Raw genomic sequence first — 16,694 nt, 5'->3', positions numbered from 1 at the left:
TATATGATTCCATCTATATTGCTATATGGTTGAATAAATTAATAAATGTGGAACAAGGACCAAGATTCCTGTGCAGAAGAATTCCAAGCATTTTATGACACATAGGAAGCGGCATTTGGCCTCTGGGTATGGCTTGCTTCCAAGGGGAAGGGAGAGGAGTATAATTTGTGGTGTAGAAAATTGGGCAAACACTATATCCCTTGAGTGTTTGAGGTTAAGGTAGTCACTAAAACTTCGTGTTTGTGTTGCATGCAATGGGTATATGATTTGATCAAATTGCTACTTCACTTGCTGAAACCTATAACCCCAGTTTATCCAAAGGAAAAACATCAGACAAACCCAGCTAAGGAACATTCTGCAAAATGCCTTGCCACTGCGAAATTTTCATGGAGCATAGGAGGTGTAGGAGGCATGACAAATAAATGTGACTGGTTGTCCTTATAGAACTAAAGAGCTCTAGGATAAAACAAATGAAATCCTAACAAATGTGGCGCTCTATTAATGGTAATGTAACATGTTAGCCATAGGAAAAAGTGACTGAAAGTTAAGCGTATAACTCATTCGGTGTCTTTTCTTTGTAACTTGTCTGTAATCTCAAATTAGTATAAAACCAAAAGATTATTTGAAATGGTACAGGCTAAAAACGTTAGCCCAAGAGTGTTTGAGAGAAACAATAAAAACAAAACCCTTGACTTTTTCCATGCATAGTTTGGTAACCACTGATCTGTAGCATTATAAGCTCAAGGATGATTTAAGTCTCCTTTTGAAATGACTGAGGTGATTTTGAAGCCCTGGCTCACTGTTCATAAGTTTTCTCTTAAACTCCTGGAATTCACAACACTTTGTTCTTTGTGCTTCCAGCCACCCCCAGTACATTTTGCTGCAAACCTTGTCACTGTCGATGCACAGCTGACTGGCTTTGTAAATGGCTTGCTATTTCTCTGTTGCTAGCATGTGGTGTTATTTAGGTTCATCAAAGGAAAGAGCTTGTCACTAAGATCCAAGTACAAACACATCATTATAAAATCACCAAAAATTCAGTGAGGATGATACACACAAGCATGGTCACAGCAAGCATTACAATGAGATGCTTAATGAGACCACCGCGTTTGGTCAAAGATTAAACTGCACAAGTGATGTCCAAAACGTTCCTTCTCCAGTTTTAAAAAGTGCCTTTGTTTGATAAAGTCCCATGGTATGGGTTATTATATATCTTCTACAAACACATAAAACAATGGATACCTATTTCTAGTTAGTAACAATTTTTATGGTTTTGCAAATCATCTGAATAATGAATGTAAAAATAACAAGTATGTTTTATAATCACTTTACGCATAGTGTTAAAATCTAACTCATCAGCTCATTGTGGCATGGGTAGAGTGTATTTAGGTGGAAGAAGACTAGGAAAGGGATTTGCCTTTAGTAAACAAGATAATCACAGCCTAGGTCAACTCTTGGATGTCTCATTGACCTTTCTAATAGATAAAGACAAATTCACAAGCTATGATTACTGCTTAATGTTTGATTTATTTTGCCAGGTACAGCAAGGCAGACCTGTAATCCCAGAACTCTAGAAGGCTGAGGTTGGAGGCCTGCATTTTCGAGTATAGTCTGGGTAATTTAGCAAGCCCTCTGCACCCATGTCAAAATAAAAGGTAGAGGAGAGGGTGCTAGGGATGTAACTTTATGTGAAAGCCTGAGATTCAATCCCCAGTGCCGCCAAAATAACTTGTACTTAATTTTCCATTAAATGAATCAATCATTTTTTCTTTACCATACATATAAGTACATATATGTCCCATGTAGGCCGCCCGTACCGCGCACACCTTAGGCACACACATGCATACATGCGGTTGTCCAGCTTCCCGCGGTCTCCTTGCCGCCCTGCTCCGCACTTCCAGCACTTTTTAGACCCTATGAGCCTGCTCTAACCTCTGTCCCATTGCCTCTCCGCAGACAATCGTGCGAGGGCACAAGCCTTGCCAGGAGAGCTCCATCAATGGGCTGCTGGAGGACCTGGACAGCATCTCCGTGACGCGCTCCAACTCTCTGCGCCAGGAGAGCCCGCTGACGCCGGGGCCTGTGCCGGGCCGCACCGAGAACGGCTTCCCCAGCTGCTCGCGCTACTCCAGCGAGTCGGACCCTGCGGATGGCTCGGCGCTCTACGCCGACGAGCTGGACGCCTTCCCCCGCGGCAGCCCAGCGGCCCGGCAGAACGGGCACGTGCCGGGATCTGGGACAGGGTCGGGGTCCGTGCCGCGCCCCGCCGACTGCCGCGCGCGCCCCGACACACAGAGCCTGGCGGCAGAGCTGGGTGAGCTGCGCTGGGAGCCACCGCGGGCCGCCAGTAGTTCACCCCTGGACTATGCCTTCGCTTTCCCGCCGCCCCGCACCTCCAAGGAGAGCCTGGCCTACAGCGAGAGCGACTGGGCGCCCGGCCTGGATGACTATGAGCGGAGGCCCCGGTCCTCGTACCTGACCCAGACCAGCCCGCAGCCGGCCATGAGGCAGAGGTCCAAGTCTGGCTCAGGACTGCAGGAGCCCCTGATGCCATTCGGAGCAAGTGCATTTAAGTCCCACCCCCAGGGCCACTCCTACAGCTCCTACACCTACCCTCGCCTGTCTGAGCCCACCATGTGCATTCCCAAGGTAACATTCTCCTCTCCTCCAGCAGGTCACAGCCTCTGCAGGATTGTGGTGCATTGTTTGCCTGTTTACTGTGTTGATCTTATCCTAAGGAAATGCTCTAATTGCTAAGCTACAACTCTAGCCCTTTAAAAAAATATATTTTGAGATAGCTGGATTGCCCTGGCAGACTTCAAAACTGCTGTCCTCTTGTCTCAGCCTCCTGGTTCCTGGAATTATAAGCATCCATCATTGCAACACTTTATTTGCCTTTTGGGTGATAATCTATACCCAAAAGCTCTTATGTTTCAACCCAAGAGCCCCAAGTACAAAGACTTTAGAACAACGCACCTATTTCATTAAAATCAAAATCTGCCTTTTGGAATCCCCTATAAGAATGCTGATTATAAAAGACAAAGAAAATGCTCTTGAGTTGTATGCGATAATGTAGTAGTAGTTGAGTTTTCTGTTAAGGACTAGAGGATTATGGGTCATTAGAGGGCCAACTCAGGGGTTCCCACATTCTTCCAAAGTTGGCATGGTCCTATGGAAAAGAAAAAAAAAAGTCAGGGAGATATGATAAGTTGTTCATGAAACTGGTTTTATTCAACTCAAGGAACAGTCCTTCATTTTGAGATCACCATTATTATTGCATCAAAATGATGTTTTTTTCTGTATGGAACTTAGATCATACATAGTAGTTAGTTGCTGAATCATTTATGTAGGTATTTTATTTTATTGTAATTTCTTTTTTGCTTAAAAAATTGTTTTCAACGTTAGCTGCTGGGAATTTGCTTTGAGATTTGATTGCTCCATTATGAACTTCCAAAGGTTAAGGGCCTTCATTGGAGAATATTCAAGGCATAGACTTTTCTATGAGGATCTAAGCCTTTTGGAAACACAATGAAGTTACACATGGCTAGTTTTTCCATCGCAGTGTAGAGATGTTTCGGGGCCTCACCAGAACAGCAGAAGTGAATACCGAGTGTTAAGGCTGAATGTCCATTATATAGATGCCTCAAGCCAGTAGAGAGATTCCATTCCAGTAGGGACACCATCGACATTTGTAATTGATGAAGCCAGCACAGCAAACTCTGGGAGGCAAGCCTTCCTGTATTTGTCTGCTATATTGATTGTAGATAGCTAATAGGGTTGTTTTCTTTTTGTTTGGTTTGGTTTCGGTGTTTTGTTTTGCTTATTTCTCTTAGACCTAATCCAAGATGTTTACTAGAAACCATTTTAGGGCATCCTGAGATTGGCTTATACTATAGAGGGAAAAAAATGGCCACTTAAATTTCTAAGATACAAAATTCAAATAAACCCCAAAACATGATGGTCTGAAATATGTACCTCCAGTTAAAATTTAAGCAATCACACTCTTTTCCATCTTACCAAGTTAATACACTTGAATACCCACAGTCAAGGTATCACGAATGCCTCCACTTCCATTGTTCTGCACATAATTTCTGGACAGAATTCTAATTAACCAACAGTCCCATGATATATAGAGTCAAATGCAGGTGTTGTGAAGTATGAGATAGTATTGTTGATTTTCTATGGACAATCACTCTGTGTGAGTGCTCCAGTGAACCTTTTCAGAGTTCTAGAATGATACAAGTCCATTGACATGTTCTATTGCTGTACCAAAGTAAAGACTCTGAATATTGGTGGTTGTTTTATCTAGGAATAAAGGATGGGGGAGTGTGTGTGTGTGTGTGTGTGTGTGTGTGTGTGTGTGTGTGTGTGTATGCAGTATATTTAAACATAGATTAGGGAGCTGGTTTTTGGTCAGAGTCATGGAGAAAATGAACTCAGAGTGAGTGATCTTCCTGCACTGAGGCCATCTTTAGCTCATCGGCATGTTTGGCCTACCCAATATTCATTTCTAAGTAAAAATTGGATACTTGAAAGTGTTTCACCTAGAAATGTTGTTTTTATGAGATTTCAAGTTTCTCTTGAATAAAATAATGGGGTGACCCAGTATGCCTGGGCCCAAATTTTCATGCAGCATGGGCTATAGAATCATTTGGAGCTAATGCCCACCCTATCAGAAAGGACATGGATTCCCCAGTTTGGGACAGGCCCTTTCTGGCCCATTGCATTCCTTGATTTCACTCACTTTTCCCCCAGTCTAACTCATACAGGCTTTGAGGATTTAGCACCACCACCAGGAGTTCCTGCCTACTCACTTTCCAGAGAGGAATGTGGTTCAGAGAGATACATAAGATGCTTATGGTTTCCCAACTCAATGTTTCCTATGCTCAAACACAGCAAAGAACATGTAGTTAGCTGGCTAACTAAGGACAGTGGTCTAACTGTTAGGATTCTTCCAACAGAGCACTTTTCTATTATGAGAACATTGGCTTTATGGGGATTCAGCTGAATTTGCCAGTAAAATCGATGGTATATCTTCATAACCCCAAGGATCTAGGATAAAGGATAAAGAGAAAGGAAGCAGGAAGGGAAAGGACCACTTGCAGCTGTCTTCCTGCAAACCTCTAAATATAAGTCACAGACTCTCCTCAAAATCTGCTTTTCCTACACCCAAACATAACACAGAAACTAATGTAGATTGGAAAAAGAATCAGGACATCCAACCATAGGGATATGTGCTGAGGATTTCTCAGCCCTTGTAATCAGGGTTCTGAAGGAACAAACCCCTGTTCCTTGTGTGCTAGGAAACCCACAAGAAATTAATGAACAGGTTTTGTGGGAAGGCAAGAGGTGGGAAGCCTTTTAGTAATTAATATGTTTACTTGATTAAAAATATAACATCTCTCTACAAAGAGTAGGGTGCCTGTATCTTTAGAACTGTATTCTTAAAAACCTACCAATCACACTTGGATTTCCAGCTGAGGAAAGAAATAGCAATCACGACTCAGATAATTTGGCTTTGTCTCATGGAAATTTCTACAGGAGGGTGGGTGATGTTCACATCACCTATAAAAAGAGAAAGCACAAAAGTCCTGTAGGTCTTCTGATGGAGCAAAACTGAAGAAGGGTCTAATGGCCCCCTGTTTTAGATTTGGACATAGAGAAAATTTTAAATACTAACTTTTTTTTTTTTTTTTTTGGTGGAACTGGGGAATAAACTCAGACCCAGGGAAGCGCTTATCTTATTGAGCCATCTCCCCCCACCACTTTTTTTTTTAAAAATACTAATGTTAACTCACAGCAAAAATAATTCTTCTCTAGTGTTATCTGCTTATGTAATTTTCCTGTTAGCATGACAGGAATCAAGAATGTTATAGGAAGTCTGCTGATATGAACATCTCTACTTTTGGATGTCTCTTTGCTGTGTTTGAGCAGATGAAAGATTGAGGTAGGACAAGGAAAGACATGAAAAAAACATACACAGCACCACTCACATCCCAGAACTCTACCTGATGGGGAAGAAGCATCTTCCCACGCTGCCCCACATGCAGATCTGTGGTATAGGGAGGAGAGCTAGCTGGCCATCTCATCCATAACCTGTGTACATGATGCTGCTTATTCACTATCCAGAAAGCAGGAAGCACTGACTCTTGGGTCTTGATGCAAGTCCAGCTCATCCCTTCTTTGCTGTGGCTATAACCCCTTGACAAGGCCCAAAGCAACAGCACCCTGCCAGTTCATCAGGCACTCTGCATGCCAAATACATGGGTCTTCTTGTGCCCACTGCAGTGCTGAGGTAAAGGGTTTTGAGAGGTTATGTAATAGCCTGGTCAGTCAGCTCATAGTCCAACTGGGGTCCCTCTCTCTGAGTTCCGCCCTTCACCACCCACAAGACACCTGCTCTGTGGCCCAGGGGAGCTTCTGAAGGTTCCAAGCCACCCTTCTGCTTGCCTTCTTACAATTCATTTTAATATCTGAAGTTGTGAAGTTGCATCAGCAGTTATTAGGTTAGCAATTAATTCTGTAGTTAGATTGCATAATCCTGTTTCATTCAACAGCAATATTTTACAGCCTTGACCCTCCTGGCATTTTGAACTGGTAATTCCTTGTGAGGAACCACCCTGTGCATAGTAGGATGTTAATAGTATCCTTAGCCTCAACCCATTACATACCAGTAGCACCCCTCATTCATAACAACTAAAAATATCCAGACACCACCAAATGCCCCATGGCAGGAAATCAGCCCCAACTGAGAATTTTTACACTATTGCTACTATTGATCAAGTATGTTAGAGGAGTAAAGTACTTGTGTGTAATTTGGAGGACATAATGTGCTAGAGTTTGAGTCCTAACATTGTCACTTACTGAGTTAGCAAGATTATGAGCTGACCCTCACTTCTTACAAAATGGAGGTCAAGACAGTCCCTGATTCATCATGTCATGAGAGGGTTAAATAAGCTAATAAGTTAGAACAGCCTAATTTCATTGTCCATGTATGCAGTCTACACACCACCCACTGTGTGTAGCACATAGACAAATAATGACTGTCATACAATGATGTTGCGGGCACTGTGAGAAGCATTTTGGCAAACATTACCTGATTTAATGTTCACAACACTTCCAGAAGAATTCAGGTCATCTCTGCTTGCAGTGAAGTAAGCAAAGACGCTAAGAAGTTAATCTTTATGATTTAGCTTAGAAGGATATGGAAGGGGATGGCTGACCAGGTTGAAAACTATGTCCCTGTAATTCAAAAGTCTGTGTGCCCAGAATATTCCCATTGCTATAGACGTGAGGGACAAAAAGTAGATGTGATGAGGCCTTTGGGCATTGACAACCATACACTGCTCATAGCCTTGCCTTGCAGCTGAGGAATGGGTGATGGGATGGACAGGGAATGCTGCTTATTAGGTCTCTACTGGCTAGAACAGGATCTTGGACAAATTCCTCCACATCACCTAACTCTGAATCATGGATAAAAGCCAGAACCACAAGCTGTAAAGATGTTAAGGCCAACCATCTCTGAAAGTCTCTTATACACATATTCAACCTCCAGTGATAGCTTTATTTGTTTTGCTAAGATAGCTCAAAATTAGATGTTTTTAGCCAAAGACAGAAGACTACAAGTACTAGAATGAGATAGCCTAGATTTAAGTTCTTACTAGACTTGTGTTCTTGACTATAGCTGAGTTCCTTCGTATTTAGAGTGTTTTAATGTTTTCACTTCACGGTAAGGGTTAAATGAGATAAATTAAATACAAAAGCGCATTAACAACCAGTTTGATATTAGCTTTTATTACCAGTAATACTTCTTGTTGGAAGAAATGTCACCATGTTTGCTAATGCCAGCCATAGGAATGCTCTCTCTTTATAGTCTCATACATATTTTCAAAACATGGGAACAAATTCTAGCCAATGACCTGCACAGCCCTTCTGCTCAGCCTATGATTGTCTTCACTATGGCAGTGTGGAGCACAGAAGGCAAGAGTAGCCAAGTGACTTCCTCAAGGCTCTGCAAAGCTGTAACAACTAAGCTGGCTTGCAGGCTCCAGGGCCATTACCCAATGTTTTCTGCCCTCTAAAATAGAAATGAACTTCTCATACCTTGTGTAAAAGCCCAAAGCTCTATCAGAACACTCTAACTTTCTTTATCCATATTAGCCTGCTTCCCCCTTTGCTGGACAAAATACTTGACACCCATAACTTAATGAAAGAGTTCAATTCGGCTCACATTTTTGGAGGTTTCACCCATGTTCAGCTGACTCAAAGCAGAAACATCATGATGGAAGTGAATAGTGGAGCAAAGCTGCTCGCTTCACAGTGGCCAGGAAATAGGTCAGAGAGAAATGGCCCCAGAGAGCTGTAGCCCTCCAGATTCCTGGCCCCAGTGATGCACCTCCTTGCTCTGCCTGTACCCCTACTGATGGAACATCCAGCCATGAACGCTGTTCAGCTACGATCCAGTCACCTTTCCATAAGTCTCCTAATCCATTCAAGTTGGAAATTCAGATTAACTGGCACAATCTCCAGCCACACCTAGCCAGGTCATCTCACCATCTCCCTGCATAGGGCACATGAATGTATCTAATGCTGCAGACCCGGGCAACCCAACAGGTGACCTGTCAAGGAGCTCTGAGCGAAATATGATGAATCAAAGACAGGGATGGCTCAGTTCCCCAGACCCTCCCTCTGAGGTCTCCTGTATGCTGTTCTTTCATTGCTTAGCTATCATTTTCCTCTCTCTGGAATAAGAAAGCACCAGGACCAGTACTCCCAGTGTTCCTGGGTCAATAACTTAATGTTTCATTGTTCTTTGAGGCAGATCTCACACGCAGATTCACCAGAGCTGCAGGAACAAAACTCAAGCTCATCCTCTACTGAGAATCTTTTGGAGACTTATTAGGGGCCTGATTTATTATAAAATGACAATGCTAGTAAAGCCTGATAGTCTGCCTCAAAATCTGAGAAAGCGAGAGGGAGAAAAAAAGAATCACTTCCTATCACATTGATGTTGCCTCTGGGATTGTTTTCTTTTACACAAATGCTTGCTTCTGTAGGTTGTACCCTACGGTTCATCAGGCATCCAGAGGTGACCCAGTGCTGAGTTTCTAACATCTGACCTTCCTGATAGAAAGATTAGCATATGAATGGATGCGTCTTCCCGTGGATGTTCTGTGCTTTGAAACAAATTATATTTTAGTCACTGTGAATGGGTTTTCCTAATATCAAATTAAAAACAAAATGAATCTACACTGGAATTGGCCATCCCTAAGTACTCAAAGACCCTGACACAGTTGAACAATATTTTGATGGAAATAGTGGCCCCCGTGGACACAGGGACGCTCTGCCTCGCTGCTGGCAGTGGGAGATCTCACGTCCTAGCAGTCTGCTCCATTGCACTGCTCTTGGACAGAGGATACATTCTTTGAATTCATAGATGCATTTTCCAGGGAATCTTTGGTTGTGCTAATTTGGCAACATTGAAAGAGGCTGCAGTTCCTGTGTGCTTGTGCCTGCTGCTCACAGATTTATGTGCTGCATCATAGGCCTGGGTTTTGCCTATTTGCAGAGATCGTGAGCTGCTTGGGTGAATTTTCTGTGTGCATGTGTTTATATATATTTTTTAAAACAACATTTATTTATGGTGTGTGTGTGTGTGTGGCCAGCTCAGCCCACCAGGGGGCAGGGCTGGCTGGCGTGTGGTGCTGTGTGATCGAACCACGGTCCCTATGCTTTGTCAAGCAGTGTTTATATTTTGTAAGGCAGGGAAATACATGACTCTTCAAACTTTGTGTCAGAAGGTGTAAGCTCCTACATGCCTAACTGGGTGTCCAGTGAAATGGCTGTGGGAGATTCCCTGGCAAAACGCTCTACACGGAGAACAGCTATCTACCACATGAAGTTTAGAAATCCAGCTAATGTGTATAACCGTCCAGAACTTGGTCTACTTCCAGGATCCCTGGCATTAGCATCTTAAAGAGACACTGTGAGCTTCTTTAATTTTTTTGTTTTGTTTTTTTGGACCCAGGGTCTTTGCATTGAGTTATCTGCTTAGCTGTTTTTATTTTTTGTTTAATGAAGGGGTCTTGCCAAGATGCTATATTGTCCAGAATAGGCTTCATCTTGCATTCCTCCTTCCTCGGCCTCCCAGAATGCTAGAATTATAAGCATATGCCATTATATGCAGCAAACACCTTGATTGTTTTTAGGGGTGCCGCCAAGAGCCTGCTAAAGACCGTGATTGCTTGGCAGTTGTCACAGGCACTTGCATCTTTCACTAGAAAGGGAATGTCAGTGAAAGTATGTGCTGTGTCCCTTTGTTATTCAGCCAGGTAGAATGTGAACTGTTCCCTGTGAAATAGAACCGGTGAATTTTGTAAATGAAAATATGTAACTCAACAGAAACAGGCCATGCCTGAGTATGAGCTGAGCAGCAGTAGTGACTGCTTTATTAGAATGCAATTGGAGGTTGAGTAGTTCCCTAACACCCTGTAACCCCAGAGACAGAAATGAGTTCCCAGGACCACAGTCATCTTGCTCAGAGGTCAGAGTCACAGAACTGGAAACCAAAGGATAGTGCCACATGCACCATGTGCAATGGGTCAGCCCTTTTACCCCACACGAGGACAAGGGTGGGTGAATTAGAGCTGTAGGCACAGCTGGGGTGGGGACACAGGATATAAGGATTCACCCTTCCCTTAATTACCAGTCTTTAAAATGTCCATGCAGAGAAAGTGAGGCCACGGTCTCTCCTGTAATTCTAACAAGCTTTGGTTTTCCCTCGCCCGAGCCAAGGCTGGACTTACTCACATTTTTCTTTGAGTCAAGTCTGGACAATTGAAGATGTCCTTCACATGCCCAGATAATAAAGTACTATGATTTGCTTTTATCCTTCATTTGATTTATGCCCAGCAAGCAGCACCAAGTCTGGCTTTTTCCTTTCAGAGATGCCTGGTCTCTTTGTTTTATCGTGCTCTGAAAGACTTACTGGAGCGTTACAGCAATCCCTGAAAGCAAACGCCTCCCACCCCTGTATGTCTCCATCCGCATCCTCCCAGACCCCATTCTGCAGTACTGGAACTCACATTGCATCTGTCCCACATACCCCAGTCTAGCACTGTCCCAACGGCCAGGATGACCAAGGTGACAAAGCCATGGGACTTCCAGACGCTCCCCCTTCATTTCTTTCTCCCACTTTCCCGTCACCTGGCCCTTTTTCCAGCCTTGGCATAAAATGGTCAAATGATGTTCTACCGCAGAATTCAATTTCACAGTTCAGTTGGGTCCTTGATTACTCTGCCAAATTCAGATTAATGTGCATTTAACTAACATGGATCAGGGGAATTCTGGCTGACAGCCAACTGTAATCGGAGCAATTGATAGCTGTGTGGAGTTTTATGCCCTGTCCACCCCAGCACACCACTGCTGAAATTGATTGATTAAATGAATTCATTGCCGTAATTATTTCTAATTTTGATACATCACAAGCCTGTGTCTGACCCTGTCCTTGGAGATATTATACTCAGCATGGAAGGGTAGCCTGGTTGAATTGTTAACTGCAGGATTATTTATTCTCACACAATGCAACCTTTTTATTTTTCCCTGCTTATGTTTTGAATAGAGACATGAAAAAGCACATTTCTGTAAGAATTAATTTATATTGTATGCTGAAAGAGTGTATTATTTGCCACTTCAATAAGGGAAGGAAATTAGAAACACTCATTCTGCCAGTATTTTTCAAGATTCCAATAGAAAAAATTCCTTCTCAAAAAGTGCCCAATTTTCAGTGACCATTTGTGGGCTCTTAACACTGCAGCAAAGCAGTGTGGCAGCTTGGTCACTCATTTCTCTCATTTCCACCCCATCTTCTCTCATTTCACTCCACCATTTGGAAAATCCCCTGTAAAGCCTACAGACTGCAGCCAGCTTCCTAAGGATCTCCTCGTTCGCAAAGGCACAGGCAGGAGTCTGTATGGCATCTCTATTGTTCTCTCTCCTGCGCCACAGTTCTCTAGCCCTTTGTAGTATGGCAAAGCTTTACAATAAGCCTGGAAGGGCAAACTACATGCACAAACGTTCTGGAAATGTTTTGGAGCAGTGAGGAGTGATTCATCTGATTCATGTTCCCTGGTCCCTTTCTGTTGCACTGTGGGTTCACCAAAGGTCTGACCTCATGTATTCCTCCCAGGGCTACTGCTAGCATGGCTCATGTCAATTCAATACCAATTCCTCTACTTTCCCAGAATGTATTTGAAAATCAGAGTAAATGCCACACAGTCCAAGCTGTACTCCTTTGTCCATCTTTTATACAGGCTTGAGCAGGGCTGTAGACAGCAGGATGTGCACACAAATTCATCGTTTATGTTTCACCCACTCTAAACCTAGCCTGTATCACTGGGGAGAGAAGTTAATGGATGACAATGTGATATTTGTAAATACTCAATATCTGTGTGAAGAAGGCGAGGAGGTCTCATCACAAAAACATCACTTTCCTAAAGAACCCACAGAGGAAAGCTTGGGCACTGATGTAACCAAACACAAAGTTCTACTTCTACCAAACCTAGAATGGAAATGATGGGTTACACACATATATCATCAGCTCATTTTGCTGTGATTGTTTTTTTTATTTTGTACATTTTAAACTGATTTTCTAGGCTGAGACCATTAAGAAAAAAACCTAATTTTTCTTCCATGCCTTTTGCCTCGGCATCATCATCCATCATTTCTGGTCCAGTTCTTACCTCGCTCCAGGCTGCTCAGACATCTGGGCCCTGACCAGTCTTTATTTCTGGAATTGTCACTGCACATTGCTTGCCTCTGTCCTGCCCAGGTTCCCTCTTACCACAGCAGCCTGTCTCTGTGGGCTCAAGCAGGCTCCAACTGCTTGAATAACTCTGGCTCGAGTCCTCTTTCTACGTTCCTGTAGCCCTGGGGTCTCTGTGTGGCCTGCTTCACCCACTGTGCCCCAGCCCCACATTTGTAAAACAACCTCTCATTTAGCTTGATCTTTAAACGCAAAAATTTGCTTAGAGGGCTCAGGACACTCAGCACATGAGGAAAGCACTCAACAAATAAGAATGATCATTATGTGTATTAGTATTTTTTATTCCTTCAAGAGCAGACTTCTAAGAAAGCCGTCACTTAAAAGAAGGGACCCCACGTTGGCTTCCAGGAAAACACTGGTACCTTTTAAAGAAAAGAAAGGTTCCAGCCTCAATGATAAAGACTAGGTTGTGGCTATTAACGATAAAAATGCCAATACATGCACAAAAACAGATGTCCCCATTGTCCTGAGCAGTGCCAACATCGAGAAGCTTTCCTACTGGGAATCGAAAGCAAGCCTGTGTAGAACAGGGTTTTGTAATGCTTTTAGGACTATGGGACGTTTTGATCTGGCTTCCTTGAGGGAAGTTTTATCTCCCTGCACCCCAGTTTTACCAGCAAGAAAATGGGATACATTGCTGTTCACTTGATCCCCAGAATGAAAAAGGATGAGGCCTGTCACAACTGTGTGGGCCATAGTGGGAACTGTCATGCAACTGCAGCTGGCTGGGACCCGCACGCAGGCGAGGGTGCAATGACAGTGCCCCACCAGGGTCCTCACACGTTTCTTCTCACAACCAACTGCTTGTCCCCTGCCATCTTCTTGAGTGGATGGAAGCCTCTGAAAGAGACCATATGTTCCCTCACTTGAGAAGCAGAATTGATTCTCCTTCGAGTAACTCCAGCTCAATGCTTCTCATGGTCTGTCCTGGAAACAATTATTCCTCATCGCTTTTTCAGTTTGCACTCTTCTCATCAGTCATGAGAGACCAGAATTTATTTATTTTTGTCTAAAAGACCTAATTTCAACACTGAGCATTCACAAATGACTGGGCCTTCCAGCTGTAACTGGAAATCACTCCCTTCTTGCAGGAAAATGTCCTGTTCTTCATGGCACAAGCGGGTTGTTAGAAGCAGACCCTAATAATGTTGCTGGAGGCCACAGGGAGCAAAGGTTGCAATGCTGTGTGTAGTGATATTTGTGATGTCTGCAGGACACAACTTTCTGGGTGCAGTTCGTCTTCAGGGCTCACTTACACATGCTTGGGGGGAATGGATCCAGTGTTGTTTAACATGCAAAAGAAACTGCTACAAGAAAGACACAGGGAAGTGAGGGCACGGAAGGGCTCCCAGGACACTTTGAGAAATAAAAGTCAAAGACCTCCTTCTACTTCACTGCCTGGTCTTGCTGGTGAGCCCACACTTGGCTGATCTGGAGCTTCATTCAAAAGCAGAATACACCTGTCACCTAAAGTGACACATATCCCTTCCCTCATACAAGTTATCCACGTGTAGCACATGTATAGGGGCTTACCAAAGCTCAGCCTGTTTTCTCATATTCTATTTTAATTCTAATACATTTTGCAGTACATTGCAATTAAAGATACCTATTGGTTGTTTTGAATGTGCTGGAAGATATGTGCTACCAGCAAATTCTGTACTTCCCATAAATTTTATTTAATTTTATTAATACTTATTGTTTATTTTATTTACATTTCCACTATTGTGTGAAGCATTTTCTCTAACAACATGCTACCTAAAATGTGGGTATTCGCAAGCCACTGCCTGAACTTTTTGATACATATTCAGTTATGTGAGAATAATTCAATTAGAATTCCCAGTGACCCAGTGAGTAGTTGTTATGATTCCACTTTACAGATGAGCAAACTGAGAAGCTAAGTGATTTAACTTATTTCTGAGTATGTTTCCTACCCAACCAAGGCAGGATGCTGGCTTAGCAGATGCCCGGTATCCTGCTGGTGGGCTTTGAGATTGTGAGAGGTGAATTCTCTTGGGTAGTTGTGGTGTTCGTAGGATGGGAAGGATTGCATGTTGCATGGGCCTTGGGGAAGGACTGGACCTTAGTGCCAGTGAACAGTGCAGAAGAGCTGAGGTAGGTGCTACCGTGCTGAATTCAGCTTGCAGTTTCTGTCTCCTGACTTGGTGGAACCAACCTCCTCTGTGCAGTGAGAAGAAACAGCAGCTTGAGTCGCTGCCTGCCTTGAGCAACACCAGATCCATGGACCACTTCTCAAGGGCATTTGGCACAATGCATTACTCCTTTTCTTCTTGAAATGCTTCTTTTCTTGGTTCTACTTCCTTAATTTCCTACTACAGCACTGGCCACTGTTTCATTCCTTTTACAAACTCCTGCTCTTTCTGGTCTCTAGAGACTTCTCATATGCATTCGGCATCATACATCTTCTCCTAGAGAAACACTCTCAGATTTGAATCTTCAGCCTTAACTCTTCCCTAGACCAGGGGAAGGGCTAAATCACCTAAGTAACTGCTCAGTGCCAACATCTAGTAACCGTCTCAAAATTAAAATCAAGACCAAGATCATAGCAGACCTCTTCATTTTCTCTCAAGTATTAATTACACACTGCCATGCAATGAGCTATCTCAAAACTTCATAGCTAAAAACAATAAATATTTATCACACCTAATTTCTTGGGTCAGGTCTATTCCATTAGATATCAGTGGCTCTGTAACAAACAAAATCACCATATTGAAAGTATTGTATCCAACAGATTACCCTCCAAACTTAAAATAACACACATTTCCTTTTTCAATTTCTGTGGGTCAGAAACCCAGGAGGACTGGACTGCGCTGGCTTTACTCAAGTTCAGTGAAGGTGTTGTCCAGGGACACAGTCATTTGTGGGCTGTTCTTGGGCCAGAGGATCCCCTTCCAGGATGGCTCATACTACCATTTGCTGAAGGCTTTAGTTTCTGGCTATCTCTTGTCAGGAGCCATCCATTTCTGTCCTCATGTACCTCTCTGTAGGATTTCTGAACATACTCATGGCATGACAGCTGGAGAGAGCCAGAGCAAAGACCCCACAAGCCTGTCTTGTCCTAGCAAACAAGACTTGTTATTCCTTCTATTGAATCTTTTGATCACTCAAATGAACTCGTATGATGTGAGAGGAGATTACAAAGACCATGAATTGTGAGAGTCAGGGAATATCAGAGTCACCTTGTAGGCCGATTACACATCCCATAGGCCCGGTCCTCCCTCAAGGGCCAGTATCTCATTAGGAGGCCTATTGCTCTCAAGTCCAAATCTTGGCACCACCTCTATCCTCTTTTCTCAAATTCTCACCCAGCCCATCAGGAAATCCTGTCTGCTACCTTCCATGCTTACCCTGAATGCCATCATTTCTCAACCTAGCTACAGAAGCCACCATAAGCTCAGCCCACACGGACTGCAGTGAGTTCACCAACACTCCTGCTTCCACTGCCGCCTCCACAGTCTCTTTCACAGGAGCTACGCATATGCTGACCTCCTCAGTCCTCTCTGCCTGGTAACCTCCAGGGGCTCCCACCTCACTCAGAGAAAAGGCCAACATTCACGGCAAGGTGCCTGTGATGTGTCTCCTCATGAATCTGTCACTATTTGAGCCTTTCTACCCCACTCCTCTAGTAGATCCTCCTTGAGGTCCCTCTGCCCTGTAACACAGCTTATTCTCTTAGGGCAGCAGGTTTCTCCCCTCAGAGAGGCCCAGGGACACCAGCCTACCCAAGATGGCTGCCATTACGCTCAGCCCTCTTATGCTTCTTCTTCTTCTTCTTCTTCTTCTTCTTCTTCTTCTTCTTCTTCTTCTTCTTCTTCTTCTTCTTCTTCTTCTTCTTCTTCTTCCTCCTCCTCCT

General features: G+C 43.5%; 1 protein-coding gene across 2 annotated transcripts in view; it reads left to right on the top strand.

The window, feature by feature from the left end:
- Pak5 (p21 (RAC1) activated kinase 5) overlaps nucleotides 1-16,694 on the top strand; it is a 109,904-nt gene that overhangs the window by 60,286 nt on the left and 32,924 nt on the right. Inside the window, exons 7-9 of one of the 2 annotated variants that reach the window (XM_004634298.1) lie at nucleotides 2,629-2,649; nucleotides 8,768-8,785; nucleotides 9,671-9,698. In XM_004634298.1, the coding sequence (XP_004634355.1) occupies nucleotides 2,629-2,649; nucleotides 8,768-8,785; nucleotides 9,671-9,698 (67 nt within the window). Of the gene's footprint in view, nucleotides 1-1,956; nucleotides 2,650-8,767; nucleotides 8,786-9,670; nucleotides 9,699-16,694 lie in introns of both variants that reach the window. The other variant, XM_004634297.1, reaches the window with a different exon arrangement.

The sequence above is a fragment of the Octodon degus genome, unplaced genomic scaffold (genome assembly GCF_000260255.1).
Source record: "Octodon degus isolate 3935 unplaced genomic scaffold, OctDeg1.0 scaffold00060, whole genome shotgun sequence".
Taxonomy (NCBI): Eukaryota; Metazoa; Chordata; class Mammalia; order Rodentia; family Octodontidae; genus Octodon; species Octodon degus.
The sequence above is the reverse complement of the archived record's forward strand: the minus strand, read 5'-3'. Positions and strand labels throughout refer to the sequence as shown.